We start from the raw sequence: 27012 nt of genomic DNA on the forward strand, positions 1-27012 counted from the left end.
AAGAATTATACAAAACTTTGATTTTAACCACTCTTCTTGCCTTCTAATCACAGATGGACTGGATTTTAAGAGCAAGCAAGCACGTATCGTCGGTTCAAGTGAAAACATAAGAATTGTGCAATCAGGAGAAGGATAGCACAAGGTTTAATATCTCTAACAAAGACCATAGAAGCGGGTGGAGTCTGTCCGACTGGCGTTTCCATTTCGATGTTCAGATTAGTATCGATTTCGTTGCTTTTGCGGCGATGCAAATAAAAAAAAACATCAGGAAAATGCAGTAATGTAAATCAATTAAAAAAAAAATTAAATCAATCAGTAGAACCTACATTAGTAAAAATTCTGAAACGGTGAAAGATCTGGACACTGGACTGACTCCGCCCATTTCAGCTGATAGTTTCGCGATCCACTTCTTTGGTCTTTGTCAAAGATATTTTAAGGCGTTTAGTTTTTCTGCCATTTATAGAGTCTATGTTTCCACTTGAATTGATGATACCAGTACTTGCCTCTATGCTTATATATATTAGTTTTGGAGTTTTAGACTTTACAGAAGCTTTGAAAAAACTATTTAATTACAGTAAAAAGTTTGATTATCCTGAAACGTGTTAAATTTGGTTTAATTGTATTTGGGAAGAAAAGTGTTAAGTAAAAAAACGCATAAAGAAAAACATTTATACACATTTTTATTGTAAGAAAATATAAATATTAATACCTAAGATGATTGTTTACATTTTACTCTGCTGACTAAGAAACTTGTTTAATATTATAAAAAATCAGACCTGAAAACTGTTAACCTAATGAGAAGATGAATTTATAGATAAGAGCGAACTGAACATTTGACCCTACCAGCCATAGATAGATATATGTGCAATAAATAAATATATACATACATAAAAACTGGTCACAAAATACAATTTTTCTCGTCAGCCCAAACCTAACAATGGCACGCTCTCAAATATCATATAATTTGCCTTTGATAATTTATCATATTAAAAAAAACATATCAGTGCAGTGGGATATTGGGGAACCCAAAGGAGCTCGTGTATTTGTAAGTCTGCAGCACTGGTCTATATCCGAAAGCGTTCTGGGTAAACGTACTCTCTTGGTTCGATCTTAGAAACCTGTTATTCTGAGGCTGACTGATTTCCTGGTTGAAATTGGGCTTAAAGAACCTGTTGGTATTAGGCTGAATGCCAAAAGGTTGGATACTCTGTTGAATATTGAAGGTCTGAGGCAGATCCAGGTTTTGCCTAAAAAACCTATTCTGGTTGTTAGTTCTTAAAAATCTATTTTGGTTTTGAGGGGGAGTTAGGAAACTCTGCTCGTTTTGCCTTAGGAACCGGTCTGGTACCAGACTCAGCTCGTATTTTGGGGGGAATGGTTGTTGCGATGGTACTATTGAGAAGGTATTCTGTCTGATGTTCGCGGTACCTTGTTCCTGCCTCAAAAACCTGTTTTGGTTCTGGAAAATGTTATTGTTTTGGAAATTATTGTTAGTCCTAAAGTCTTGCTGAGGTGCATTGTTCTGAGTAACTAGAACCCTGTTGGCACTAACGGTGTTAAAGGGAGTCGAAGCTAGGAAGGTACTCTGCTTCAAAGGCTTGGGCAGGTTTACATAATTATGGAAACCAGAGGCCTCTTTATTGGGTAAAATTTGAGCATTCTCTGGAAGTTTCCCAGCCTCCACCAATGGGTCAAAGCTAATGCTGGGCACCAAAGAAATATCCCCATTATCTTTTCGATTCGGAATTGGTTCTGGGTTCTTAGGTCTGTTAAGATCCAAAGGCACTATAGCCTCACTGGCAGTAAACTTATTTAAAAAAGGCTCATTGTTCAATAACTGGCTAGGGTCAATGGTTGCCAGCTTGGACACAACGGATCTATCAGGTTCCGTAAACACTGGGTCAAAATGGTTGAAGTTTTGGTTGATGGCTTTGTTGATTCCCACTTTGTTGGCTGCTTCATTACCATTGAAGTTGGTTCTCGCCAGCAATTGTTGTTGCTTGCGCAGCTCTTGAAGCTCCTGCTCCAAAAGCTGCTGCTTTTGCTGTAGCTCCAATGATGGGGACTGCAAGAGAAAGACAGGATCGGAAGGTTATGAGTTTATTATTGATAAATATTTTTAGTTGTTTTATTAGTTGCGCACCTTTTGGGATGACTCTTTGGGATTGATAGTATTTTTGAAGATGGGTTCTACCTTTTGAGGGAACCCACTTTCGTCTTGGTGAACGGTGAATGCAGCCACCAGCGGGGCTGTAAAGAACTGTACCTGCAATTGAAGTTTTAAGAGAACTTTTTTATGGATTATCTAGGGCGCTTGTGCGTGCGCAGACGGCTCATGAACGCAATATTTTTTAAATTCTGCGAGCTGTAATTTTTTAACTAATTCGGTCTTGATATTTGCCACAACTGCGGCTCTGTTTATCTTGGAATTTACCTGATAATTTCAAAGGCGTAGAAGGTTCCTAAAGCTCATCTAAATCGCATTTAGTTTTCCCTAAAAATTACCCACCTTCTCCACTTTGGCCTCATTTTCCTCCGTGGAAACCTCCAAAGGCTTCTGAGTAACCACTTCTTCTTTCTCTCCAATTTCATTTTGATTCTTCCCCTCGCCTAACGGCTTCACACGAGTTTTGATATAAGGCTCTTCCATATCCTTTCCTGTAGCAAACTTTTCAATTATAGCCTTAGACTTCTTGGGATCGGTATTTGAGATCACGTTCAGATTTTTGAACCCCGCAATCTTTTGAATTTGAGGGTTCAGCTCTTTCGCAACTCTGGGGTCAAAGTTGTTGGAAGCACTTGCAACTATATGTTCTGTATCTGTAGAGATTTCTTCAGTCGATGTTGATTTAGTTGTGACTGCGTCTCCTTGCTGAAAGAGGAAGAATTGAGGCTTTGTGGCCTCATCTCGTTCAGTTTTCAGTTCTTCATTGGCAACTGTCGGGTCAGGTGACTTGGCTGGTACGGATAAGTCGTTGGCAAAGATTGTTACGGCGCTCGCGTGGGCCTTCTTAATGTTCTTTCTGTCCTCATCAAAGGATTCCACGTTGTCATCAGCCTCGTTTGTGTCCTCATTTTCCAGGTCAGTGAGGGCCTTTGAGGGTTATTTAAAATAGAGAGGGTGTCTGTTTCTGGAGCTCAATTGTGGGGATCTCGGCAACCACAAACGACATGAGGTTGGTTCAATTGGGGTAAATTGAGTAAGGTGGAATTCTAAAATATGCTGGGTTAAAATTTGTAAAATTACGGTGATTTTCGGCGAGGTCTATTGAACCGACCTCATTTAATTTATGGTTATCGACATCTTCGTGGTCGCGCTCCGGAAACTGGGGCTCTGTATACAGGGACCCACACGGACGTCATATAGAGCCACATATCATCATGGAGATATTTCAAGGAACGATAGTATTCTACAGAAAAAAAATGCTAAGAGAACCCATGGTCAAAATATAAATATGATTTTGTTTTCGCTTAGGTTTGTTTCAATTTTAAGAAATTTGATTAAATGTTACGAATCGCTTCAGAGATATCACAAATTTTTCATCTTTTGAATTCTTAATTTGCATCAACAGATATTTCTGCAAATTCAACGAAAACGGTGAAAGACGCGAGAATACTGCAAAAAGCGAAAAGTTAAAGAGTTGAAGAGGGAGTTTAAATTTGGCATCAGAATTCACACAAGGCGTTCCAAAAAAGCTACAAAGCTCGAAATAGTACATGACTCAACATAACACTTTGTATACGATTACCCACGATTTCGATATTTCATTTTAGGGGTCTCAACGAAAATATGTATAAAAAAACGAGACAAAAATTAATTTGCCACCCTGTATAGCAAAAACGGTGCGTTTTTGACCATGGATCTATAAGTATTTTTTTGTTATCTTGCAAAGTACCACCGCCCCCTGAAGTGTCACCACGACGATGTGTCACACCCTCTATGCACTACATACTCGAGAAGAAAACTGACCTTTAAAAGGGCCGATCGCAGCTGCGAATCCAATTGTACTTGACTTTCGGCGAGGGGGGTTTGGTTCTCAGCCGCGGTGCCTTCAGATGTTGAGGACGTGTCTGAGGCTTCCACCTGATCAGCGAAAATGGGACGGACTGAGGTGAATGCTATCAGGAAGATGAGGCCACCAGTCTGAAATAAATTGTTTTAATCAGAGTCCTCTTTTAGATCGGCAAAGCATTTACCTACTTAATCGTAACACTTACCCTGATTATTTGCAATAAACAGTATCTTGGAGAAATCGTTCAAAGAAGGAAAAAAGCCGCAGAGAAAATATTTTCTTTCAAACGATTGGCAATAACATTTTTTCCAAGAAATCTTGATTGATTAATTTAATTCATTGTTCTGTCAACAACTTTGGATTGTTTACCATCAACAATGGTTCGAAAACAGATCCAATATTTGTCGGTTGTAAGTGAAAATTGATGGGGTAATTTCACCTTCAATTGGCAAACACAAGAACCCAATTTGTTTGCATATGTTGCGGTCGAAAAGAAAGCTTAAACATGCCGAAGTAAAGCCGTGGTACCTGTTTGTTATGGATGATGGTACTGCTGCTCGGGAGCAGGGAAAATCATTGTATACATGTGTAACTTACTTGAAAAGGAAAAGTGATATTAAATTCACTGAGGCAAGGTTGTAGATACAAGTTTCTACTCGTAGTGTGGCTTAAAATCTTCAAATTCTTGGCACAAACTATGACGCAGCTCATCTTAATCATATAATACAGTAATTAAAAAGTCTTCATTATGAGATGCTACCGAAGGAGAAAGTTTCTTATTAATGGATTTCTGCGTTATTCTCGGAATTTAGTACCATTTAAGTGTTTAAAATCGATTGGTCTCACGCACATCTGTAGTTTTCACTGTTTGCTTATTGGGTGTGAATCTTCAAATTATAGCTATTTACCTTATAAGTCTGTTAACATGGCACAAATTGATGCTTGGAGATTCTTTGATTCAGAAATTATACCAGCAAGTCGGTGCTTTGTGGCGTTTCCGTGACCGAACAGGCTCACTATAAAGTGAACTTCTTAAATGCCCCATATCTAAATTGCCTACTTAATTAGACGGAACCCAGAGGCGTATCAGGCCAAGTTTCTAATCTCCTTAAATACCGTATCAAAAAGTTTTTTGTTAAAGGGCCTTCGCTCCGACACTGAGTATTTGGCGAGACGGTGCCGTTTTTCAATGTGTGATACTCAGGGTCGTACTGTGAATTAATGCGAAATTTTCAGGCTTTGAGAGCATATTCAGCCTTTTTGCTCTGCCGCTGGAATTTTCATTCATAAATTTATTTAATTAGAATTCAATATTGACAATGTGTAATACGATTTGGTCAAGGTTTGCATTAAATTCTTTTACAATTTCGGAAAATCTAGACAATTGCCGATTTCCTCCATGGTGACCTGCTTTGTAAAAAAACTCCCCGGGGAAAGTGCTTTTAATTACAATTTTTCGAGAAAATCGGCTGTTTATGTTGATGACTTTCTTAAGCAGCTTCTTGAAAGACGGTTTCTCACCACAAGGGCGATTTTCTCAAAAACATGGCGGAAAATGCACGCGTACGCATGACGTAAAAACTGCACAAGCGCAGTGTACATTTCGCCACGTTAGGTTGCTAAAATTTTCGACGATTTAAAAAATTTATATTTTGTCTGGATATAGCAGAACAGAATTCGCATCTACTTCGGCCCCGAGAGTTGACTCTCTGTGACGAAAATTTTGCTGTTTATGGCGGAGAGTGTAAGCTCACTGATGAGTTAAAAACTGCACAAGTGCGATATATGATTTGACAATTTAAATCCTCAAATTATCTAATTAAAAAAAAAATTAAAAAATCTTTCTACAGGGCGATTCGTTAGTAATGTGACAACTGGAAGCTGGAGATACTACACGTCAAACGGTGACGATGGGAGTAAACATGCCTTATCCGAAAGTTGATAATTTCGGATATACAGGGTGTTGAAAATTAAAATTTTAATTCGTTTCTTTAGAATTATTTTCAAAATATGGATTTCGGTTAGGCAGTTGACAAATTTGTAAAATTTTTTTTTTGGGGTGATGGATAAGATACGTTTTGCAATTTCCGCGTTGCTCATAGAGAAGAACATTTACAGTCAATTTTGTAGAATTCACGGTTGATAACTTTTTACTTTGAGCGCTTAACATGAAATTTGATTCAAAATCTGAAAGAGCAGTCATTTTTTCATGAATTATTTATACTTGTTTCATTTCGATATCTGGATTTGTTGTCGACAAATCTCTGTTTAACTAACACTATGTTTAAATTTGATAATACGAGGATTTAAAAGTGAAACGAATCAAATGTACTTTCGTTTTCTAAAAGACTTAATTCATCACCTAAAAACACAACTTTACAAATGTTTAAGTTACTAATCTAGATATTTTCAGAATAGCGACTAAAAATAAATTAAAATAGTAGCTTTCAACGCCCTGTATATGTATTCGGAACTATCAACTTTTGGATAAGACGTGTTTTCTCCAATCGTCACCGTTTGACTTGTGATATCTCCAGTTTTTGGTTGTCTCATTGTTAATGACCCACGCTGTATATAGCGGCAATGAGTTTGCGCCTGGTACGGGCCTGGTTATACGTACATACATGATGATGCGTACATCACGATGAAACCTTGACAATTAATAGAAGAAATGTAATGATTTCTGATGACTGAACGTAGGTTTCTCCGAAAGCAAAGTTGCCCATACGTTTTCCGAAATGAATTTTCATATTCACACATTTCCAAATTAGTCAAAAAATGTCGACATTGTGCCCGTAAGTTTTCCACATTGGTAATTTAGTCGTTTCCAGTTTATTCCACGTTAACCTAAATTAACCTGGAACGAATCAAAACTTCGTTCCTCCCATCTTTCTTGATCTTGCATTGGTCAGCATTCGGATAGCTGGAAGAAGCTTCTTCGAAATCTGTTTTTTTAAATCGCCAATAGACGTGTGTGTTAATGCGGCCCGAAGTCGGTCAATGACTATCATTATCGACCTCAAGTGTGAGTATAAACAGCGAAATTCTCCGAGCGATAAAGAGAAAGTAACGTATCATCTTCATTCAGATATTTATCTTCCCCAATAAAGGGGATTGGCACATTAAGTAACACGTAACATCGTTTACTTTGTTGAAAAAACGCATTTCGGTTACAAACAAGCGAATTATTACCCTGTTGGGTTGTTAATAATGCAGTTATTATGTTCGTAATGGCTTATCGCTTTAGAGATTTCAGCCCAATTCGCTTGTCGGTTTTTGATGACTTTCTTGCCTGTAAGCTTTAAGTAAATAAGATTATTATAAAGGGTGATCGTTAAAAATCACGTGAAATGGGAGTTGAAACATCAGTGGCATGTCTCGGACACATTCATCACCCGTTATTTATTCGTCAGCTGTTTGATGGTGATTAATAAATTGCTTAATCGGAGTCCTCCGTCTTCTGCCCACCATCCACCGCGAGGTCATTTTCGATAATCAACCATTATTGTGTAACACCATTTTGGTGAGAAATCTCAGATCCATTTAGACCCATCCCGTAACGCCATTGTTGTCTTGTTCGTCCATCTAGAAAAGCGCAGTTTCATTGTTTCATTTCAGCCATGAAGTTGGTGTAGATCTGATATAGCCCCTGGTGTTGAGTTACCAAGCTTAATTCGAGTCCTGCACATTAAGCCTTAAATAATTGTCGTTTATTGCGATGTGGGATTCTCCAAGAACTACACAATGAGGCATTCATTTTACACCCAGTATTTGGAAAATTGCCGTTCTTTGTGTAACTCGAAGGGTAACGAAGTAGATTCGGTAATTACCCTTGTTGATTAAAGTTAATCGTGTCACAACGTACATGGGCAGGTATAAATAATCTCGAAGAAGTAGTGTGTTATACGCGAAATGTTGCCAACTTTCTATTTCAGATGGGAGGTCGATCTGGTCTTGACACTACACCTGAACTTTAGCTTCTATCGGTATAGGAAGAGATAAGTTACACTTCTTGACAATATCTTCCCACGCTTTTTCTATTTTAGTATCACGGGCGGAATTAGATTTATCAGCTTATATACACTGTTATTATACATGTACTTAAACATATACAGGGCGTCCCGTTCAGAGCTGCGATGAAGATCGCTCAAAAGCGGCACGTTGTATGGAAAAACTTTTGAACGAAAATGATCTGATTAAGAGGGGGGCGCGTCACGAAGATGGCGACTTTTAGCCAAAGCGTCATTTTAAGGTCATTTCAAGAGCAACTTTATTTTTCGAAGTGGCCACCCCGTATTTTTCACAGATCCTCGTCGACCTCCAAAAATGAACATATTTTATTTGAATAATTCCTTCGTTAGACGTTTTGCTGTGGAGACATCCTTGATATTTGTCCAACTTTTGAGATAGTCGAAATTGCTGCACTATTTTTCCAAAAAAGTTCTGCAGTGCACTCACACTCTCATCACTCGTCACAATCCGTCTAATTAAAAAAAAAAAGTTTCTATGAAAAATTTTTTTTTCTTAAATTTCCCCTTGCTAGGGTCTACTGTGTGACGGAGCCTACAGGAAATCGATATTACTTTTTCGACGATAAATCAAATTGTTTTTTTTGCAAAATTACTCAAAAATCGTTCTTTTCACTCCAAAATACAATAGTTGAAACGGGTCGCTACACTTTGGATGAAAAATCCGAAACGGTTTTCATTCATGGAGGGCCTGGAAGAAATGTTAGTCGGGCAGTGGAATTTGATGCTGAAAGATTTCCGGATGAAACAGTTCCCCTTTTCCACGGTGTCATTAAAATTTCAGTAACGTCGGCAACAAGAAGAAATCAATCCGAAGTGCAACACGTGAAGACAACCAAATAGCAGTTCCTGCAGCTGTCGCCTTCAATCCCCATGAAAGTTACCGTTAAATTGCTGCTGAGTCAGGAATATCAAAGACAAGTGCCCAAAGAATTTTGAAGGTGAATAAATACCATCATTACCGCATTTCTTTACATCAGGAACTCCACGTAACCGATTGTGAGAACCGAGTCAATTTTTGTTATCGTTCAAGGCAGCAATTAAATCGAAATGCAAATTTCTTCTTCAACATCTTGTGTTTGGACGAATCCACATTCACAAACCGTGGCGCGGTGAATCGCCACAATGTGAATTTTTCTTGGCGCTGTAAACCCATAATGACATAGAGAAGTTAAACACCACAGATCATGATCAGTGATTGTATGACGTGGCATTATTGGGGAACATTTAAATGGACCTTTCTTCACAGAAGAATACTTGAATGGAGGCATGTACCGCAATTTCTTGCGTAATAATCTTCCGGAATTGTTAGAAAACTTTCCACTTGCGATTGGACGGGTGATGTGGTATCAGCGTGACCGCCGTCGAGCCCATTTTTCTAAAACGTCCCGCGAGGTCCTGGATGAAATGTATCCATACCGATGGACTGGACAGGGCGGTCCCGTGAACTGGCCTCCTAGATCGCCGGATCTGACCCTACCCAATTTTTTCCTCTGGGGATTTTCATACGTTAAAGTTTATGCAAGAGCACCAAAACTGCGGACCACATGAAGAGAAGAATTGAACGTGCGCGTGTCAATTGATAAACAGAGAGATGCTGCGCAGAGCAAACATGTATCTTAAGAATTCGATGATGAACATCATTTCCTGTAGTATTTGTGAGTTTATTATTATTATTATTTTCAGGTCATTTTTTTATTTATTTCGCCGATGTTTTAAAACGAGTTTTTTACAATATTTACAGACGGAGCAAAAAAATTCCAGCATACTTCTAGGGGGAATTGAAACGCCTTTGATTTGATGCACCACTTGGGCCCCCGTGCCATTTAAGATTCATGAAGGAGTTGCCACCGCATCAGGGGGGACGACTGCATCTACGGATTTACGATCTAACAATGACCCCCTTTAAATGTAAAATTGACGCGACCCAGGGTTTTTTCCCGAAGAAAATAGTTCCAATCAAAACATTTCAGGTGGACAGTTCGGAATGGGCCACCCTGTATTTGTATGGCCCTGCGTGTTTAAACTCAGATTACACAATCACCGACACTATAAAGCACTGAACACAATGGGTGCAGACTCCGCAATGTAATTAATAAACAGAAGCGATAACCATCTCTTAAGCGGGTTTTGATTACTGATAAGTCGGAAACTTTAGCCTCCGGCGGTTATTAACAAATTCGACTTCGTAATTATTGTTTCTTTGTGCGAGATTAAATAGAATTGTGTACGACGCAAAGCCACCTGTGGGTAAACAAATAAAATAAATTAATTAATTAAATAAACAAATATTTCACGCCCAAGCATTCTCACTTTGTATCCGGGAGGAAAACATGTTCAACAAACGAAAATTTGCTAACATATCGACCTATTCAGTTTGTTAGACGATTCGGCCTCAGACTCAATTTCACAAATAAGTGTCGTCCCGACTTTTCAACCCTCAAAATCGCTCGAAGTAGATGGAAAAGCACTCGCGTTTCAACCCTCAAACGGCAGCATTATCAACCCGCAATCTACCATTTCAATTCTGATACGGAGGTTCAGAAAATGCGAACGAAGTCTATAAATTCGGTGATATATACCATTGAACTTTCATATTTTGGAATCAGCATATATCCTCACTCTTCAATTTTCACCAAGGGGCTGATCAACACCGAAATTCGTCACTTTTGGTTGAAAATAATGCAAAATAACTGAGCGTAGTAGTCTCATTTTTCAACAAAATAACTGACACTCTATGTTCAAATATCATCACTTTTCAACAATAAAAGCATTTAAAATGACCCAAAACCATCAATTTTTATTAAAAAATTATACGTTTTTGTTGCATTAAGTATTTTTTATATTTTCTCACTCCTCACATTCCTCACAAATGTGTTGTTTTCGACCTGAAATCACTTGCAGAATTTGACACAGGTCGCATCAAAAGACTGAAAGAGAGTCGAATGTTGTAGACGCACCAGAAAGATCTCTCCTAAAGCAACCTCAGTTACGTACACTCACCATAAGGACTTTTTGGGTCGCTTGGTTAATCTGACATGAGCAGCATTAAATGAGAATTAGGCTTTGGCTAGGCGGACTCACCAGAGACACCTTACCCCCGAAAGTCAGAGATGTGGCTCGCCATAAATAATCTTTCACTCACTGACTCAAATAAAGAATTTCTGACCTTTTCTCAATTGCGTCATAACTCGTCTCAATTTTTCTGTTTCAGATTCAATCGGAAAATCCTTAACCTTTAACTAACCCCCTCCACCAGAAAGCTCCTCCAACTCACCCAATTCATCGTAAAACTCCTCAAAGGTTGCCACTAACCAACAGTTCTTCCGGTCACACACGTCCAAGTGCGGAAATCCACCGAGAAGAAGCGCGTTTGAAGACCAACTGAGGCCGATGAAGAGGAAGATTTCGATTTCACCGGACCCCTTGAACGATTCGCGAAGATCTCAACAGAAATTTCTTCTTTCTTCAATTGTGTCTCGGGGCGTTACACGAGGCGGTGCCTGATGACACCGATAGCACCTTTAATAATTTATCTTCGAGCATCTGCCAGGTAAGTTTATCAGCAGGTTTTGAGGCAGTTAGGCCCTGCTTTCCAAAGTTCTGGTTAGCATTGCAATTTCCATGGAAGTGGGGAAAATTGATCCGTTCTCTCCTTCGATTTTGGCATTTTCATTGAAGTCATCTTAATCTTTAACAGTGCATGTTTTTCTACATGTCACTGATTATTTTCGTGTTGGTGAACAATGGGTCCTAATCAATCAGTTGTGTCACTCCCATAACTTTCTTCTGTGGTGATATACGGCTGAAGAAAAGAAAAACCCACGTAAGATTTATGGTATGCATAAGACCCAGCAGCAACCACACGAATTTCCCCTTAGGGTTTTATGCAAATACCACTTGTTTTCTAGTAGGAAGATTGCAACGTTGCTGAAATTTTTTACGACATGAGTCTATATAGATTTATTCATAGATTCTCGTATTACTAATTCTCTAATTAAGTTTTTAAAGTGATCTATTATAGAAATCAGTCTATATTTATCAATTCATGAACGATTACCCTACTGAATCTAGAACATGCATGGGAGCTCAAACGGCCACCCCGACAACTATTTTTGGCATCGAATCTAAGCCACCCCGATGGGGATCCTTTGGGGATAGAGCAGCCTCTCGATTGACCCCTTTTTGGTCGTGTTTCCAGGGGCCCCGTTGCCTGGTTTTCCCCAGAACGACTCCCAAGTGGAGAAGTGCTTCATCGAAGTCTCATTATCTCTTCTTTTCATTTCCTGTTCAATTTTTATTGCTAAAATGCTTCAGGGGGTGAAGAGCAAACCTGTACCTGAATCTGCTCTCTTTTGTTAAGCATTTGAGCAGTCAAATCCTTAAGGTAGCTCGATCCAGATCTGCTGCAAATACCATTTTTCCTAGAAGAGAAATTTAATGATTAATGGCAGCACTAAGGGTTGGCTCCTTTAAATACTTTTCCTTAGTGACGTCGGTACTGCTTAGAGGTACTTTAATAGAGGTTCTCCGATCTTTAGCCAATAAATCTACCAACTCGAGACCGTTTTCCTTGTTGCCGGAAAGCGGTGAGAGTTTTCTGGCTTTCCCAGGAACTACGAACTCTTTTTTGGAAGTCTCGGATATCGGGTCCAGCTTGACGACTCGGTTGGGAGGTACCATTTTGGATTTGCGAAAATTTTGGTACCTTCTGAAGAGCAATTAAGACGTGCTTGAAAAATGTATTTTTGTTTGTACCTGTCGTCTTCGCATTTTTTCAGTATGGTCTCTTGTTCCAGTTTCCTCAGTGTTTCTTCGTTTGACCATCCCTAGAGATCCAGAGACTTTTAATTTGCAGTTTTGGGATAAGCTGTATGTAACAATACATGCAGGCCATTCCATTGTGTGCGGAAATTTGGATTTTGCTATTAAGTTCTGGAACGGACATGCAAATGCTGATATTCGATTATTGAAACCAGGGAAGTAGGCAGGAGGAGTCCCAGTTCTAGATGTAAAGACCCCATTCGAGCTATTCAGGGTCAACAATAGAGGAGAGGTAACTACTCCTTAAAAAGGATCTCCTGCAAGGTTTCACGTGAGTTGACGATTAGGGGCTGCCCGACACTTTTCAAAGTTCGAGGGCTGATATCGCAAGAACCAGTGGAGTAATTGTTTGATAACAATGGCTACAATTCATAATCTGGATAAGCTCCATAGGGCTGCATAAATTGGGTTGTAATATATTTTTTAACTTTTGTGATGCATTTTCTAGATTTTGAAAATACTCTCCTACATTTCCAGGACCTGAACTGAGGCATCCAGGCTCAGTATAGAGTCAATATCAGTGGCACTTAACCAAAAGTCTCTTTATGGGTATCTCGAAAATATGCTATTTTGGGTTAACACGGATTGAATTTTGTGCTCGTCCAATATCTTTTTGATCCTAAAAAGCTCTGGTCCCTTGGCAGAAACGTCTTCAGACTTCCGAAATTGGTGAAGAGTACTTTCATAAAAGAGGACCAAGAATCAATTCACTTAACGAATCGTTCGTCGCAAAGAATAATATGCGAATTCACACAATCCTAAAAGATTTTTGGAGCTGGTACTAACCTAAATTAACGAGTACTGACTTGAACTAACCCGAACCAACTAGAATTAAACCGAGACTAAATAGCTTTAAATGAGTTTCTGAGTCCTCCCTGCGGCTTCGTCTTCGAGTTCAACAAATCATTTAAATCTTACAAAATTAATTATCAGGAAACATGCAGCATTACTAATCAATTACATCTTTCCTCATTCTTCCGAGTTTTTGCGTAATTGATTTTGTCCCTCAATAGAATTCTTGCAAATGAGTAAGCCACCAGTGTAGCTTACCAGGGATGCTAAAAAGCCAAGTCCAACAGTTTGAGGCTGTCTCCAAGGCCATCCTCCGGGTCCCCTCAAACCCCAGGGGGGAGTTTTCAAAAACTTCCAGGACAAAAATGGACTTTACTACACAAAACTTCACTCACAGCCACATGCAACATGCCTCTCAAAGGACCAATAGAAATTACTCACTTGTCGTTTTTCAGACTCAACGTCGAGGAATTTCTGCTTCAGCTGCCTCTGCTTCTTCTCTTCAACCAGCTTATCTGCATTTATAATTATTGAAATATTGATTTGTATATAATTTTCATATAAAGTAAAAGCACACAAAAACCATGATTAAATTTCGATGTTTGTCATTCTGGTTAGCGGAGAATCTTCAAATATTTCACATACTTTCTCCTCGTGTGCCTATTTTCTCAGACCTAATCGAGTTTATTATCTCGGAGGAAATTCCTTTTAAATTCTTATTTACATTGTACGATTCATTATGTAAGTCACATTTCTTATATGTACGTCTTACCTAATTCCCGCTTATACTGCATCTGCTCTTCTTTGTTTGTTTTGTATCGAAAAGAGTTCTCGACTGCCTTCTTCAAGTCCTTGCTCCCCAATTGGAATCTGAGTAGAGGGTCTTCTTTCGTTTTGGTCATGCGCTGTCCATCCTTGATATTGGGAGCCCCACAACCTGGACGACCCAAATCCAGACTTCCAACGAACCTTTTGGCCTAAAAAATGTTCCTAGTTTGTGTTTCTTGGATTCGAAAAACTTACATCTTGATAGTCTTTGTCGGGGAAGATTTCCTCCAGTCTCAAATTGCGCAACCCTCTAGGTATGGCATCAGAGGGTTTGCTCCATGGCCAGTAGCGTTCTAGCATTTCCTTCATCTTAAGCATAAAACTCTAATATTTGTTAATTATTATTGAGTAATAAAAGACCTCTTGTTGCTCTTTGATTTTCCTTCTACGAGCTTCTTCCTTTTGTTTCCTGAGCAGCTCCAACCCGTCCCTCATAATCCGCTCTTCTAGTTCTTTTTTCCTCAGCTCTATTCCTGTTTGAACTTCCTCGCTTATTAGCATTATTTGGTTTTTTGAAGTACTTTAGGGTGTTACTAGAATGTTTAAAATACTTTTTACGAAAGAGAATTTCAGTAGTATTTATCTTTGAGTCAGCGTTTACACCCGCAGTACTCCACTGGTTTCATGGACGATGGTGTGAAAATTTCCCCACAGAAGGTGGTGCCTAGATCCTATTATTATGATCAAAAACCAGTAACGTAGTGCATGGTTATTAAGGGATGGTTTTTTCTCATTATTTCCTATATCAGACTACCGGTAAAAAGCCATTGGCGTTGTTCATGCGCCTTAACAGAGTTTGATATTTTTAAGGCACTTTACAATTTTTCGTATTAATATGTCGGTCACTTACGTCATCAGTACACCACTGACTTAATGGAGCAAGAACTAAAAATTCCTCAAGTTGAAAATGCTTGTTATATCTAAATTTCTATAAAAATCCAGTGGCTTGTAAATATCTACAATTATTTGAATAGCATGGTCCATTTGATCCCGAGCATGGCACTGATTCCATAAATGATGAATCGCAAAATGTTTCCTTTGAAAATACTTCTTCTAGGAGATTATTAATGAAACACCATTAGCGTAGGTAGCGTGCATCTTAAAGGTTCGATTTTTTAAATTGAGCTAATAGTTTTATTCACTTTTTTGTGTATTGCACTAAAGTAACTAAAAATGGATACTTAACGGTGGTTTTGAACAGCAACATGGTCACCAGTGCCGTCCCAATAATATGTAAGCAAAGTTCAACATTCTTCTCTTCGAAAAATGTGAAATTTTCAAACTTTGATTTAAAAATGCGAAATGACCAATATTTTAAATGTAAACATTATTTAAAGAAATGCCGGAATTGAGAAAGCCGAAAATTTGATTTAAGGAAGTTAGAATGAAATTTTATGATTCTCGAGAAAATACAAAACACTGCATAAACTTTCACTATTTTTGGAGGAAAAAGTTTCGAAAAAAAGGTTTTCTGTAGGTGTAAAACTGATCTGTATCACATTTCACTTATGAGTACATAAACTTTACTTAGAAACCTGAAGTGAGCAGAGAAATCTGATGATAAAGGTTAATTGATTAAAAAAAAAACCTTAAGTAGGTATTGAAACATCAGGAGCATTTGTTGGATAAGTTCATCAGATGTAATTTATCTATTCGTCAGATGTTTGATGATAAATAGTACATGATTCAATTAACGCCATACGTTTAATTAAGGGTTTTTTTCTAAAGATCTAAATTTGAAATCATTTGAAAAGTCTGCATCCAAAAAACACCCTTTTATTATGGATGAACTCAAATTCGTAAATTAATTAATTATCATATTATGGATTTAAAGTTGGGGCACTTTTATACTTTTAGAGGCCCTGAGAAGCAGAGCTTTAAATCATGCTACGCCAACGTTACCTTGAAAGGCCTGAAGATACTTCTTTCCTTGTAGTCTAAATGCCAACGAGTATTTCTCAATTCCTTTAATATGTAGCCTCAAATGGAGAATCGAACCACTGACAGCAAAAATTCAAAGAACAAATTCCTTTACACCAAAAACTGCAAGTGCAGGCGAAGCTGTGACAGGCACGGCCCGAGCTCCCCGAAATCTGATTTCCTGGGAAAATCTTTATAATGGGACCGAAACGCGCAAGTTACAGCCCTGCGAATAGCTCTGAAAGGGCTGCAGAAAACCCTTTTCCGCGCAGCCTTTAACTTGGTTGGCTAAATTCGCTGGGTCATCCGCTCGGTAAATAAATGGGAAACCATGAATTTTTATGAAAAATCTATCATAGGTATTTGTGGATTTCGTGATTGCTTTGCATTAGAAAGAATTTGCATGTATTAGGAAGAGACATCTTCTTTAATCATGATTGAGTCGAAAGTCATGTGTTTGAAAGAGAATAGAAGGGAATTTCATATTTTGAAACCCTCATTCAGGTTTGCAATATCCTGAAAGCTGCATGTGTATTTGGCCTATATTGCATTTTCTATGCGAGTGTGAAAATTCAAAATTGATGATACAGGTAATACGTAATATTATATTCAATCAAGGGGGGTTTGAATGAAATAGGGACTGTGATTAATGACTGGAGCGGACGTTATCTAGGCCAACCTCTTCAGAAACTGAAATAAAGAGGTTTAATGTGGTCTTTTGATTTTTGGGAAAGGGCAGTGTTTGCCCTTTATGAATCGAAAGTAGAACGGTTTTGTTGGGCTTCGAAATGCGTTATAAATATAGAAGAAACTCTCAATAAAATACAAAAAAAAAGCTACGTAGAATAAACACTACCCGTTTTAAATACATTCAAATATCTGTTTTTTTTTTAATTTTTGATTTCCTTATCGCAAACAGAAAAATTGGAAAGAATCACAGACTTATGGAAATTATCAGGAAATGCTATTTTGCGCAAATTGTGTTGTTTTGAAGAACTTCGCTTCGCTCGTTCGGTACAATCCTCCTCGTTACATAAAACCAACCAAGTAGTTCCTTATTGATTACACATCTAAGTGGCTAATTATTAATAACTAACAATTCACTGGTAAATAAGAACGTATAAAACAGTTCTTTAAAGTGCGAACTAGAACTATGAGAGCCATCTGTGTGCGAACTATCAACCTACGTATCCCTATTGATAGAAACCAAAATGGTTATTTCAGCTTCCCACCACTCGAGGGCGACCTAGTCTCTAGGCGTCTAAATTTTAAATTCTCATTTTCGCGGTGAAAAATATTAAAGTTCTTCAATCCAAAATATCTTTTTATCGTCAATATACCCATGGCTTTAGTATGCAAATTAGGCAAATCGACAATTTTCATACAGAGTTTTTAGCCCCTTCCAATGATTAGATAAAAATCATTTGAATTGCAAATAAAGAATTTTTTTATGAATAATTAAAAATCTTTAGTAAAAATTCAGAAGTCGAATTATTTTTGCGAGCGTCTTGAATTATACGCCATCTCTATGTGAAACCGTCAAATGACCTACTTGTATGACAAAAATTGCCATATCTACAGGGGGTAACATATAATCATGGCGATATTTTAGGGAGCCATAGTATTCTGCAAAATTATAAGAAAATGCTTATAGATCCATGGGCAAAAACACACCATTTTTAAAATGTACGAAAGTAAAGTTTCAAACTTTTCTCACGTATGTTCTGATTCAAGTTTCGAAATTGTGTACATCTCATAGATCTTCTACAACAATAGGTCAAAGTGGTGAGCAGCCATATATTGGGTGTTCTATTTTTTTGGGTTATGTACTATTTTATGGTTTGCATATTTTTTTGAAACACCCCGTATGAATTATCATATCAAATTGAAATTCCTTCTTTAATTCTTTAGCTTTTTGGTCTCTTGCAGTATTTACTTATTTTTCACAGTTTTCGTAGAGTTTATCAAAATTTTTATACAAAGTGTTTGAAAAAGACGAGGCATCATTTAAGGGGGTGATTTCTCAGGTTATTTGATGAAAAAAGTTCTTGTAAAAATAGATCCCGAAATGTTTCATTTCCAAAATACAGGATGTAAATTTTTTAAATAACGGTTTTTGAAAAAAAAATTAAATATCTTTTGACCGGTTTTTTTAAATTTTGTAGCGTTATTTGTAGTAATAAAGAACTGATTTGGCCATAACTAGATTAACATTATTAAGTCCATTGGCCTATGGGATAAAGAGTGGAGTTCTACCTCTTAGTAGGAGGAGGACATTTTCGACAATTTTTATAATTTTGTTTTTTTTTTATTTTTATATTAATAAATTTGATTAAATGTTACGAATTTTTTGACATAGTTGATAACCGAGGTGAATAATTTTTAAATTATTTTCTTTACATTTTTAATTTGCATCTCATTTTGCAAATTCTACGAAAACCAAAAAAAAAAAAAGAAAATACTGCAAGAGACCAAAAAGCTAAGGAATTGAAGAAGAAATTTAAATTTGGCAACAGCGTTCATATAGTGTATTCAAAAAAAGTTTTTATTATTATTTTGCACTTTACAATTTTTTTTTGGCACCTATCTATAAAGGATAGACCGAAGGGAGGATGAGAAATGTTGGTTTCGCGATCACAGACTATTCGGAACACCCGGAATTTCGGTGCACAAGAACTCTCTTCTGGGGGAGGTTGAAAAAATCATGTGGGGAAACACTTACAAGAAATATCTCCCATCTGCTGTTGAAGATTGGGAGTGACTGTGATGCAAATGTTGGGGGGGATCACGAGAACGAAGGAGATAGAAGGGATAGTGCGAAATATATGTTGAGAACGTAAACGTATTCTGAGGAAACGCCGACGACAGCAAATAGACTAATTCTTCCCTCTGAAGTAATGCTTTTCTGTGGGAGAACTCAGAGCGGAGAGAGGATAAGGGTTTTTTTAGGGAGTTAAGACAGCCACCGACTCCGACATACCCTGGTGCCTATACATCAGATCAACCACCGGTTGGGTAGTGTTAATGCATTTTTCCTCATCTTTCAAATAAAAAGTCACTACGTATCTTCGGTTACTTTTACCTTTGAACTAGAGCTACTTGAAAGGAAGAGAATGAAACTAGAATAAAGACTAGCCATTTATTATTATTCTTATGGTTTTTACAAAATTTACATGAGTTTACATCTTATCTACACATAGAATTTTCTCACCTAAATGACATAATTTTCATATTCCATATTATCTCTTAGTACGACAGAATTAGGGCCAATTTTTAACGAAAATTCGAGTGAGATATTTGCCTTCAGAAATGACGCCATTAAAGCATAAACCTTTCCCTAGTAAATTTCTTCAAGTAAGTGCAACTTGCCTATCACAATTCAACTGCTTTTGAGGTCATTCCCGAGGATCACTTTCAATGAAGATAAAAAGGCAAATTGAAATACATTAGTTATTATACAAAAGATTCAAGGCAGGTTTATAAAAAAGTACAATTTTACTAATAATTTTTCTATCACGAGTTGCTTATTTTTAGAAACATTTAATATTTCGTATATTAAAAATAGCTCATAATATTCCTTGTGACTTAACTCCTCTTTCCTTTCAAATTTCTTACGCAGTCGAGTTAAATCGCACAGAAAATTCTAACGAGTACCCTAAGATAAATAGCTATTAATCATAGTAATATTTCCAATTTATAATTTCCCTAAAACATCTTTTGATTATGTTCGTTTATTGGCAGTAATGGACGTGTTGGCACAGTTATTGCTTCGTTCCAAGTGTTGAAACCCCCCGATCGGACGGTTATCTCTCTCTTTCAGCGTGGAAGACAGAGAGCTGCTACTCACTCCGCTGTCGCTAGATTTCTCGCTCAGGCAGCTCTTGCTGATGATGTTAAGCTGCACTTGCTCGGAGATTTCCGAATTAGCCACATATTTCACTAAAAAAAAATAATAATTTTTTTTTACTCCTTTTCCAACTTCAACTGACCTGAAAACTTCTGATCGCTCTCACAGAACTCGTCAGACCTCTTCCTAATCTGGACACCTCTTTTGGAGGGATCCAGCAAGGAAGTTTGGCCGTGCATCGACACATATGAATCTTTGGCTCGACGCTCCAAAACTGGAATGTTCAAGTCGTAAACTACCTCCCCTTTCAAATTGATTTGGTTTTGTTGAGCTTGTCGCACCTTAAACCATGAAAACACACTGTCCAAGTCAAATGTAAATTTAAGGCGCGCAACAGGATGTAAGCAACAAGGGATACAACGCACCTACCCTAGCCAGAATTTCGTTGTTGCACTGTTCGACCACCGAGTCCAGATTATTCTTGTCACCATGATCGCTGGCGTCGCTTTGCGGCGATGCGTGCGCCCTCTTGTGGCTGTCATAGCAGCCCGAGTCGCGTGACAAATGACGTCTGTTGAAGGGAGTGCGTCTGTTTCTCTGGTCGTCGTTTTCGCTACTTGAGCCTGCGATGTCTGGATCGCTTCCAGCTGAAATATGGATTTGTCCTTGTTCATCTAGGGCATTTCGTCTCCCTGAAGTCTTAATTGAGCGCCAATGTCGCACAGTAAATGTCAACGTCAAAACTGTCTCTTCCAATCGAATTCTTCTCGAAACAAAAGAAAACACGAAGAAAGAAGTTGATGAATGCAAATCGTATCCTTCATCTATCAACTTCCAAATTTCCCATTTGAGAATTTAATTAGAGAATCTTCGGGGGTGTGCCAGATGGGGACGGGAGGGGAAAATAAATACTACACGCAACTTTGAATTTTCTTTTCTTCAATTATTTACTGCTTTTGTAGAAAACTAGGCCCACTGACTTAAATGTATCTTCGTATTTCCGCATTCAATCTGCGATTTTACAGAATACAGCAAGTTTGAAAGCTTATTTAAAAAATTTTATCGCTCCTAAAAGGGACGTACGCCACTGAGTTTAATACACTTTACATGTTCAAATTTCCTTTACAATTAGTTATTACAGAGTTTCAATAGATAATTAACAGAAACGCGCTCGGGGGAGGTGGCATGTAAACATTAGCTAGATAGTAGAAGCTACTGCAAAATATTCTCTTTTAAAATTATTTATTACGTTTGCAGCTCCATTCCATTTGCCATTTAATGCCTTTTTTATACTTCGAAGTTTCCTCTACAATCAAAAAACGAACGGAAAAAACGAACAAAAAAAGAATAGAGGTGTTGAAAATCAGTGCCGTGCTACTAATAATTTCAGTTGCTTTATTTACATTCGAGCTGAGATAGTGGAAAGCTCGTAGCAGCCCTCCATAGGTTATTTACGTCGAAACACATAAAATCAGAGGGGCGATAAATTCGAATCATTACTCTTGAGCTGTGAATCTGATGGATCCCTACACAATCAGCGATGTGAAGAATTTGATTAGAGAATCACCGCTAGTGAGCCAGGTGATTCTGAACTATATCTTGATGATAAGACAGTGGCGTGTGAAAGACATAGAATGACGAGCTTTTAAGTTTCAGCATGGCAGTTTCTAGTAATATTAGAGGCTCTCTCCCAACTTACAATCAAGCTCATGCAGCAACTGAACCGCAGTCAAAATCTTAGCCCGATGTTCTCCGTTCACGATCCCCAAATAATCCATATCTGAAGGCTCAATTTCCTTGAAGAGCTCCAAATCTTCATATCCATTCACTATGAAAACCGATATATACTCAGCAAGCCCGATCTTCTGAAGCAAATCTTCCACTGACACCGGCCGACCTTTGAAGGTTCTAATCCATTTTTGGTCCTTCTTTTTGACCGTAAGAAGTTCCACATTCTTGAACTTGAACGTGCCTTTCTTACCGTGAGAAACTCCCTTCCATTGTCCAGATGGGTTCATTGAAACTATATCTATTACATCACCAGCCTTAAACTTCAAAGTTTCTTTATCATAGGGACTAGGGTTTTGGTCCACCAAAGCTTTGGCCCTTCCAATAATAATTTGTTCTGAGGGTTCAACTTCGTCTGTGGAGATTGAGCTGTGGTTGCTACCAGCCCTGACTAATGCTTGAGTGCCTATTAGAAAGTGAGTAATGGAAGGTAATTAGGATTAATGAAACATTTACTTGAGCCTGAGCCACTGGGCAAACTTTCCACAGAACTTGCAGAAAAAGTGAGGGTTTGCTCGTGATGATTGTGAGACTGTTCCTCTCCTTTGAGTCTGGAAATTTTCCTTTGAACATCTTCTCTGAGGCCTCGAACTTTTCCCACTAAACTGGACACTCCCGAGGATCTACCATCGCTTGACTAAAACCAAAAACGTTAATTTTCTCATTTTCAATGGTGATTTATTAGCCGACCACATGGACTGTTGCAACTTGTTGCTGACTGCAATTGCTGAACTCTTCCTGATCTTCATAGTCCGAGCTTTGGCTTGGAGATAGTCCATCTTCACTACGAGGGTAATTGTGGCTTCTTCTGCAAGGCAAATGTAGCTAGAGGAAATATTCAATTTGGTCAATAAAACTGACCTAAACTGCCTGCTTTTGTTGCTTTCCAAAGGGGTGTAGTATTGCGGAGAAATTATGCTGGTCATTTCAAATAGCTCAGACCTGCTGGTGTCCATGGACAAGGTGGACAATCGGGAACTCACACTTTGTACATCTGAGCTGGCATAATCACCGCTTTCCCGTTCTTTGGAAGACCTACAATTGGTGGGTTGGTTCACTGTCTCGGGTGGGAAGGGATCCTACCTTAGAGGTATGATTGTGGGCGGGTACCCAGCCTCACGAGGTAGTATTAGACCTCTCCGAGGAGTCTGACAGTGTCCGGTAGAGAGGGATATGTCACCTGCACTTCGCAATGAAATCACCCCCTCCCCATTTTTTTGTTCTGGACGTACGTTTAGGGTAAAACAGACTCGTCCATTCTATTGGAGAGAAGGAATGAATCAAGTCATTGTCAAAAGGGGTGTATGTACCTGTATGGTTGCCTGTCCACCACCCCCCATTAAAAAATCTTCCGGGTCACTTTCGTAAGGAGGTTCATCGTACCAATGCCCCAGTCGCGGGTCATGGGGGTGAGATCCCGTTGACGGAGCTAACATTCTCACATCGTCATCATACATATACGTATCATCTAAGGAGGAGACGCCTTGTTGATAGTCGATTTTGACGAGACTCAGTACTTACCTGTTGCAGTCATCGGACCTCTAATTCCTTCTTTGCCTAATTGTAGTAAACCCTGTTTAATGTCCCTCAGAATCTGCGAAAATAGTTGGCATGAGCAAATAAACAATAAGCCGAGAAACCGCGGTTTGTATTTAAATAAAACGGGGCCCCATAATTTATTTAGAAACAGCCCTAGAATAATTGCAATTGCTTATTGGGCCCGTAAATTTCCAGAGGTTATCCATTCTTCTTTATCCGCGGTTTGGGATTCAACGAACCAAAACACTTAGACCTGCCTTTGATGCATGACTGCAACACGGAGGTAATACACCTCTAAAGTCTAACTATTTTCGGAGGGCAAACCTCACACAATTTGAGCGCAAATCTGCGTACTCGAACCATAGAAAAATTAGCTCAAAATGTGAGAACTCGTTCGATTTTCATCATACCTCTTCGTGTTCCTTAGTGAATTTCTCCCTCTTCCTCAGCGCCTCTTGAACCTTGAGCTGAAACAAAATTAGAAAAACTTTAGGAAACGGATAAATTAACATTCATCGGGAAAAAGTAACGGGATGGGCAATAAATTCCTCCTCTAGTTCGAATTTAATTAAATTCTTAAACCCATGTTTGCTCGCTCATGACCTTAATCCATCTGAAACTTACAAAAGCAAAAAAAAATAAATCGAAAAGTTGCATCTACGTATTGCTTCGGCGTGAATATTCACACTTATGTTATACATAAACAATGAAATGTTGTAAACAATTGGATAGTTGGGCCAGATTTGAGGACTCCTGAAATCGCAGTTTTAATCGCAGCTTCTCAAACAAACCATCTGCACCAATGAATTTTGGACCAGATGTTTTCTTATGCGTTGTGTATGTGCAGAAAAATTATCTCCTTGATAACAGAAGAGCCAGAGGCGTAAGGGAGCGACATTTGAGAACTCTTTAAATCCCACTTTATGGAGCTTAAAAAACGAGAAAGTTTTGATAAATTGAAGCTTTTCAAACTAACCATTTTTATCAATAAGTTTTTAGGGGAAAGCCTGAATCAATAAATCTTCGAGTAAAATTGTAAACTTGATAAGTAAAGCAGAAGACACGGTGGCGTAGCGGGGTCACATCTAATGATTACAGAAAGCGTTTTTGGAAAAACTCCAGATACGGGAAAATTTAGAAAAAATTTAGCTCCCAAATAGACCGTCTGAGCCAATGAAACTCAAAATGAACACTGTGCCACGCACCATGTACACATAGCAATATTTTTCACTTGACAAGCGCGGAAACAGTGCCGTAGGGGGTGATATTTCAGGGGACGAGAAAACATTTTAAATTCGCGAAACATGAGAAACATTTGAAAAAACACAGCTACGAAAATTGACTAGCTGCACCAATGAGTTCGGACCGAACACTCTCACATATGTTGCGGCTATACAGAAAAAAATCAATTTGATAGGTAAAGAACCAGCGGCGTACCGTTGAGGACTCCTAAAATCTCACTCTGAGGACCCTCAAAAAGAGAAAATTCATTGAAAAATTGTAGTTAGCCAAACACACTATCTGTACCTATGACTTTCGGAGCGACACTTCCTCGAATACTGTGCAGCCACAGTAAAATATTCATCTTGATTGACGGAGACACAGTGGTGTAGTCGAGCCCAATACATTTAGGAAAATGTAAAAAGTCTGGAAGTAGTATATGCAACTCTGACCCTTCCCCTATTTCCAAAATTCTGGACGGAGACAGAGACCTATTTACTAGACGAGGCAGTGGATAAACTTTTACGAGACCTCGTGATTCCCAACGACCGTCTAGGGAATTTTAAGTGGCCATCGGGAAACACCGAAACCCTGCAAATGTGTCACGTGACCGATCCGCCCCAATCAAACCCGATATCGGGGAATATCGGACATTTTCTTTTAGACTCAGTCATTAACCTCAGTCATAAGACGTTATGAAAACTGCTGCATGTGGAAAAGGGGTAGTTTTCGAAGGCAGTTTTTCGGGATTAGAACAACCACTCTGGCAAGCGCACCTTGGAAACAAGCAACAAGAATCTTTCCAGCGGTCATCCCTTAAAGCTGAGGGCCGTAAAACTATCCCTAATAAAAGCTGCAGGAAGGAGGAATCCCTCGGTCTCGAGGGAGGGGATGTTGCTGGGTTGAAAAAACTGGACCGGAGCTTAGTTTCCTCGTTGACAAGCTGATTTACGCTTGTTTTTGGGGATGTTATTTAAAGGTTACCTTATAAATGGTCTCCTCGAACGACGTGGGAGCTCCTCCGTTCATTTGCAGATGCCGAAGTCTATCATAGTCCAAAGGGTCCACCATGGATCGAATTACTGCATGTTGCCCTAAGTCGGTTAGCCCTAAACCGGATTGAAGAACACTGTCTGGAGTATCAACCTGGAGAATAAAAATTGATAAAATGAGGTATGCCGCTGAGTTTGAAAGTCGAGGGTCACCAAGGGCAAAAAGAACTTAAGGGGAGAAGCCGTACTTGTCTGTTTATTTTTAGAAAATTTCTGGAAACTCCGACAAACGAGGAACGCTACTGACTTTCGCAGAATTCGAATTGTCCACGAAATCTATCTTTTGTAAGTATAGTGAGTACACCAGTGGCGTCTCGTGAGGGGATTGAAAAGATAGAAACAAATCGAAGTACAAGTCTCTTGCTAAGTTTTTGGTAAATCCGCGTACGGAAGCCAGACTGTTCCGTTGACTGCAAGATAGTACATGCCACAAGGGATACAAAAGGCACCCCCCTATTGAGACAAGAGGTTAATAAGTCCCACTTGAGACAAACCGTGACATTGACAATGATGCATCCCAAAGTGCTTAGATAAGCCTTTTTCCCTTCGGAAAGGACACGATTTTCATATTTTTAAAGTTAAAATTTTGCATAATTGCACATGGCGAATCAATCGCATATAATGAATTTGTTCCTATTAGGAAACTGCAAAGGGGAAATAATTTGCACACAATCACTTTCAATTCGGCCCTGATATGTTCGGATACATTAAATTCCGGCATTAGTTATTAATTCTAATTAATAGCCGATATTGAAAACTCATTATCTTGGCACAACTGTAATTTATTTCAAAATGATCGTTTCCATGTTGACATTCATACTGATGTTATTACATTTTGAAATTTTAACCGAATGAGCTTAAAAAACTTAATTTTCCATTAGGGTCTCCTCGCGAGAGTCCCAGAGATATCCAAGTCGACATACAGATGGCGGTTTTCCGTTAAAAGTGCACAAAAATTACAAAGACCTAACCTTAATCAGTTTAGATCTAAAGTTTGAGGGTTCTACATTGATTTGCGTCAGTTTTGCTAGCCGTTTTTGGTAAACGCTTTTAGAGAATTTGTGAACGTGGATGAAATTGGGCGTCGATACATGATTCAGTACTTTTATTTAAAAGCTCTTGGGTCGTCTAATATCGAAGCTTAGGTAGATTTTACTCTG

The 27012-nt window shown here is 38.5% G+C and overlaps 3 protein-coding genes across 11 annotated transcripts in view; all 3 read right to left on the bottom strand.

Annotated features, from left to right (window-relative positions):
- Window positions 1-663: 663 nt before the first annotated feature.
- LOC136345475 (probable WRKY transcription factor protein 1) lies at window positions 664-11866 on the bottom strand. Its single transcript, XM_066293814.1, has 5 exons — window positions 11319-11866; window positions 3971-4144; window positions 2510-3094; window positions 2144-2266; window positions 664-2065 (listed from the first exon to the last, which is right to left on the bottom strand). Exons 1-5 carry the CDS (start codon window positions 11325-11327, stop codon window positions 1001-1003), a joined length of 1956 nt encoding a protein of 651 aa, XP_066149911.1. The 5' UTR covers window positions 11328-11866; the 3' UTR covers window positions 664-1000.
- A 123-nt stretch (window positions 11867-11989) lies between these two features.
- Window positions 11990-16596, bottom strand: LOC136345476 (DNA ligase 1-like). 7 transcript variants are annotated; one of them, XM_066293816.1, is made up of 10 exons: window positions 16388-16596; window positions 14846-15018; window positions 14681-14794; window positions 14430-14634; window positions 14099-14172; window positions 13916-14008; window positions 12800-12870; window positions 12522-12749; window positions 12381-12465; window positions 11990-12327 (listed from the first exon to the last, which is right to left on the bottom strand). In XM_066293816.1, the coding sequence occupies exons 2-10, from the start codon at window positions 14984-14986 to the stop codon at window positions 12169-12171; spliced, it is 1170 nt and encodes a 389-aa protein (XP_066149913.1). In that variant the 5' UTR covers window positions 14987-15018; window positions 16388-16596; the 3' UTR covers window positions 11990-12168. The 7 variants fall into 7 exon arrangements, 6 of the variants coding, with proteins under 6 accessions (XP_066149913.1, XP_066149914.1, XP_066149912.1 ...); XM_066293817.1 differs by having other exon boundaries at window positions 12522-12752; window positions 14846-14967; window positions 16388-16595; XM_066293815.1 differs by having other exon boundaries at window positions 12522-12752; window positions 16388-16595.
- A 2934-nt stretch (window positions 16597-19530) lies between these two features.
- Window positions 19531-27012, bottom strand: part of LOC136345347 (SAM and SH3 domain-containing protein 1-like) — a 138241-nt gene continuing 130759 nt past the window's right edge. Inside the window, exons 6-17 of one of the 3 annotated variants that reach the window (XM_066293546.1) lie at window positions 25785-25946; window positions 23990-24046; window positions 23562-23634; window positions 23351-23508; window positions 23124-23299; window positions 22902-23075; window positions 22731-22848; window positions 22497-22677; window positions 21952-22446; window positions 20682-20899; window positions 20395-20593; window positions 19531-20344 (exon numbers count right to left, since the gene is read on the bottom strand). In XM_066293546.1, coding sequence (XP_066149643.1) covers window positions 20127-20344; window positions 20395-20593; window positions 20682-20899; window positions 21952-22446; window positions 22497-22677; window positions 22731-22848; window positions 22902-23075; window positions 23124-23299; window positions 23351-23508; window positions 23562-23634; window positions 23990-24046; window positions 25785-25946 — 2229 coding nt within the window. In that variant the 3' untranslated portion in view covers window positions 19531-20126. The other 2 variants (XM_066293547.1, XM_066293548.1) reach the window with 2 other exon arrangements.

Source organism: Euwallacea fornicatus, chromosome 19 (genome assembly GCF_040115645.1).
Source record: "Euwallacea fornicatus isolate EFF26 chromosome 19, ASM4011564v1, whole genome shotgun sequence".
Lineage (NCBI taxonomy): Eukaryota > Metazoa > Arthropoda > Insecta > Coleoptera > Curculionidae > Euwallacea > Euwallacea fornicatus.

Excerpts from the sequence above, each read along its gene's own strand:
- LOC136345475 (XM_066293814.1), bottom strand. Across the intron at positions 3,095-3,970 it reads TGCGATCGGCCCTTTTAAAG|GCCCTCACTGACCTGGAAAA; the intron begins GTCAGTTTTCTT and ends TAACCCTCAAAG. Across the intron at positions 2,066-2,143 it reads CCAAAGAGTCATCCCAAAAG|TCCCCATCATTGGAGCTACA; the intron begins GTGCGCAACTAA and ends TTTCTCTTGCAG.
- LOC136345476 (XM_066293815.1), bottom strand. The coding sequence starts at position 14,986 with ATGCTAATAAGCGAGGAAGTTCAAACAGGAATAGAGCTGAGGAAAAAA. Across the intron at positions 12,871-13,915 it reads TTGGCTTTTTAGCATCCCTG|GGATGGTCAAACGAAGAAAC; the intron begins GTAAGCTACACT and ends CTGGATCTCTAG. Across the intron at positions 12,328-12,380 it reads ACAAAAGAGAGCAGATTCAG|GAAATGAAAAGAAGAGATAA; the intron begins GTACAGGTTTGC and ends AAAATTGAACAG.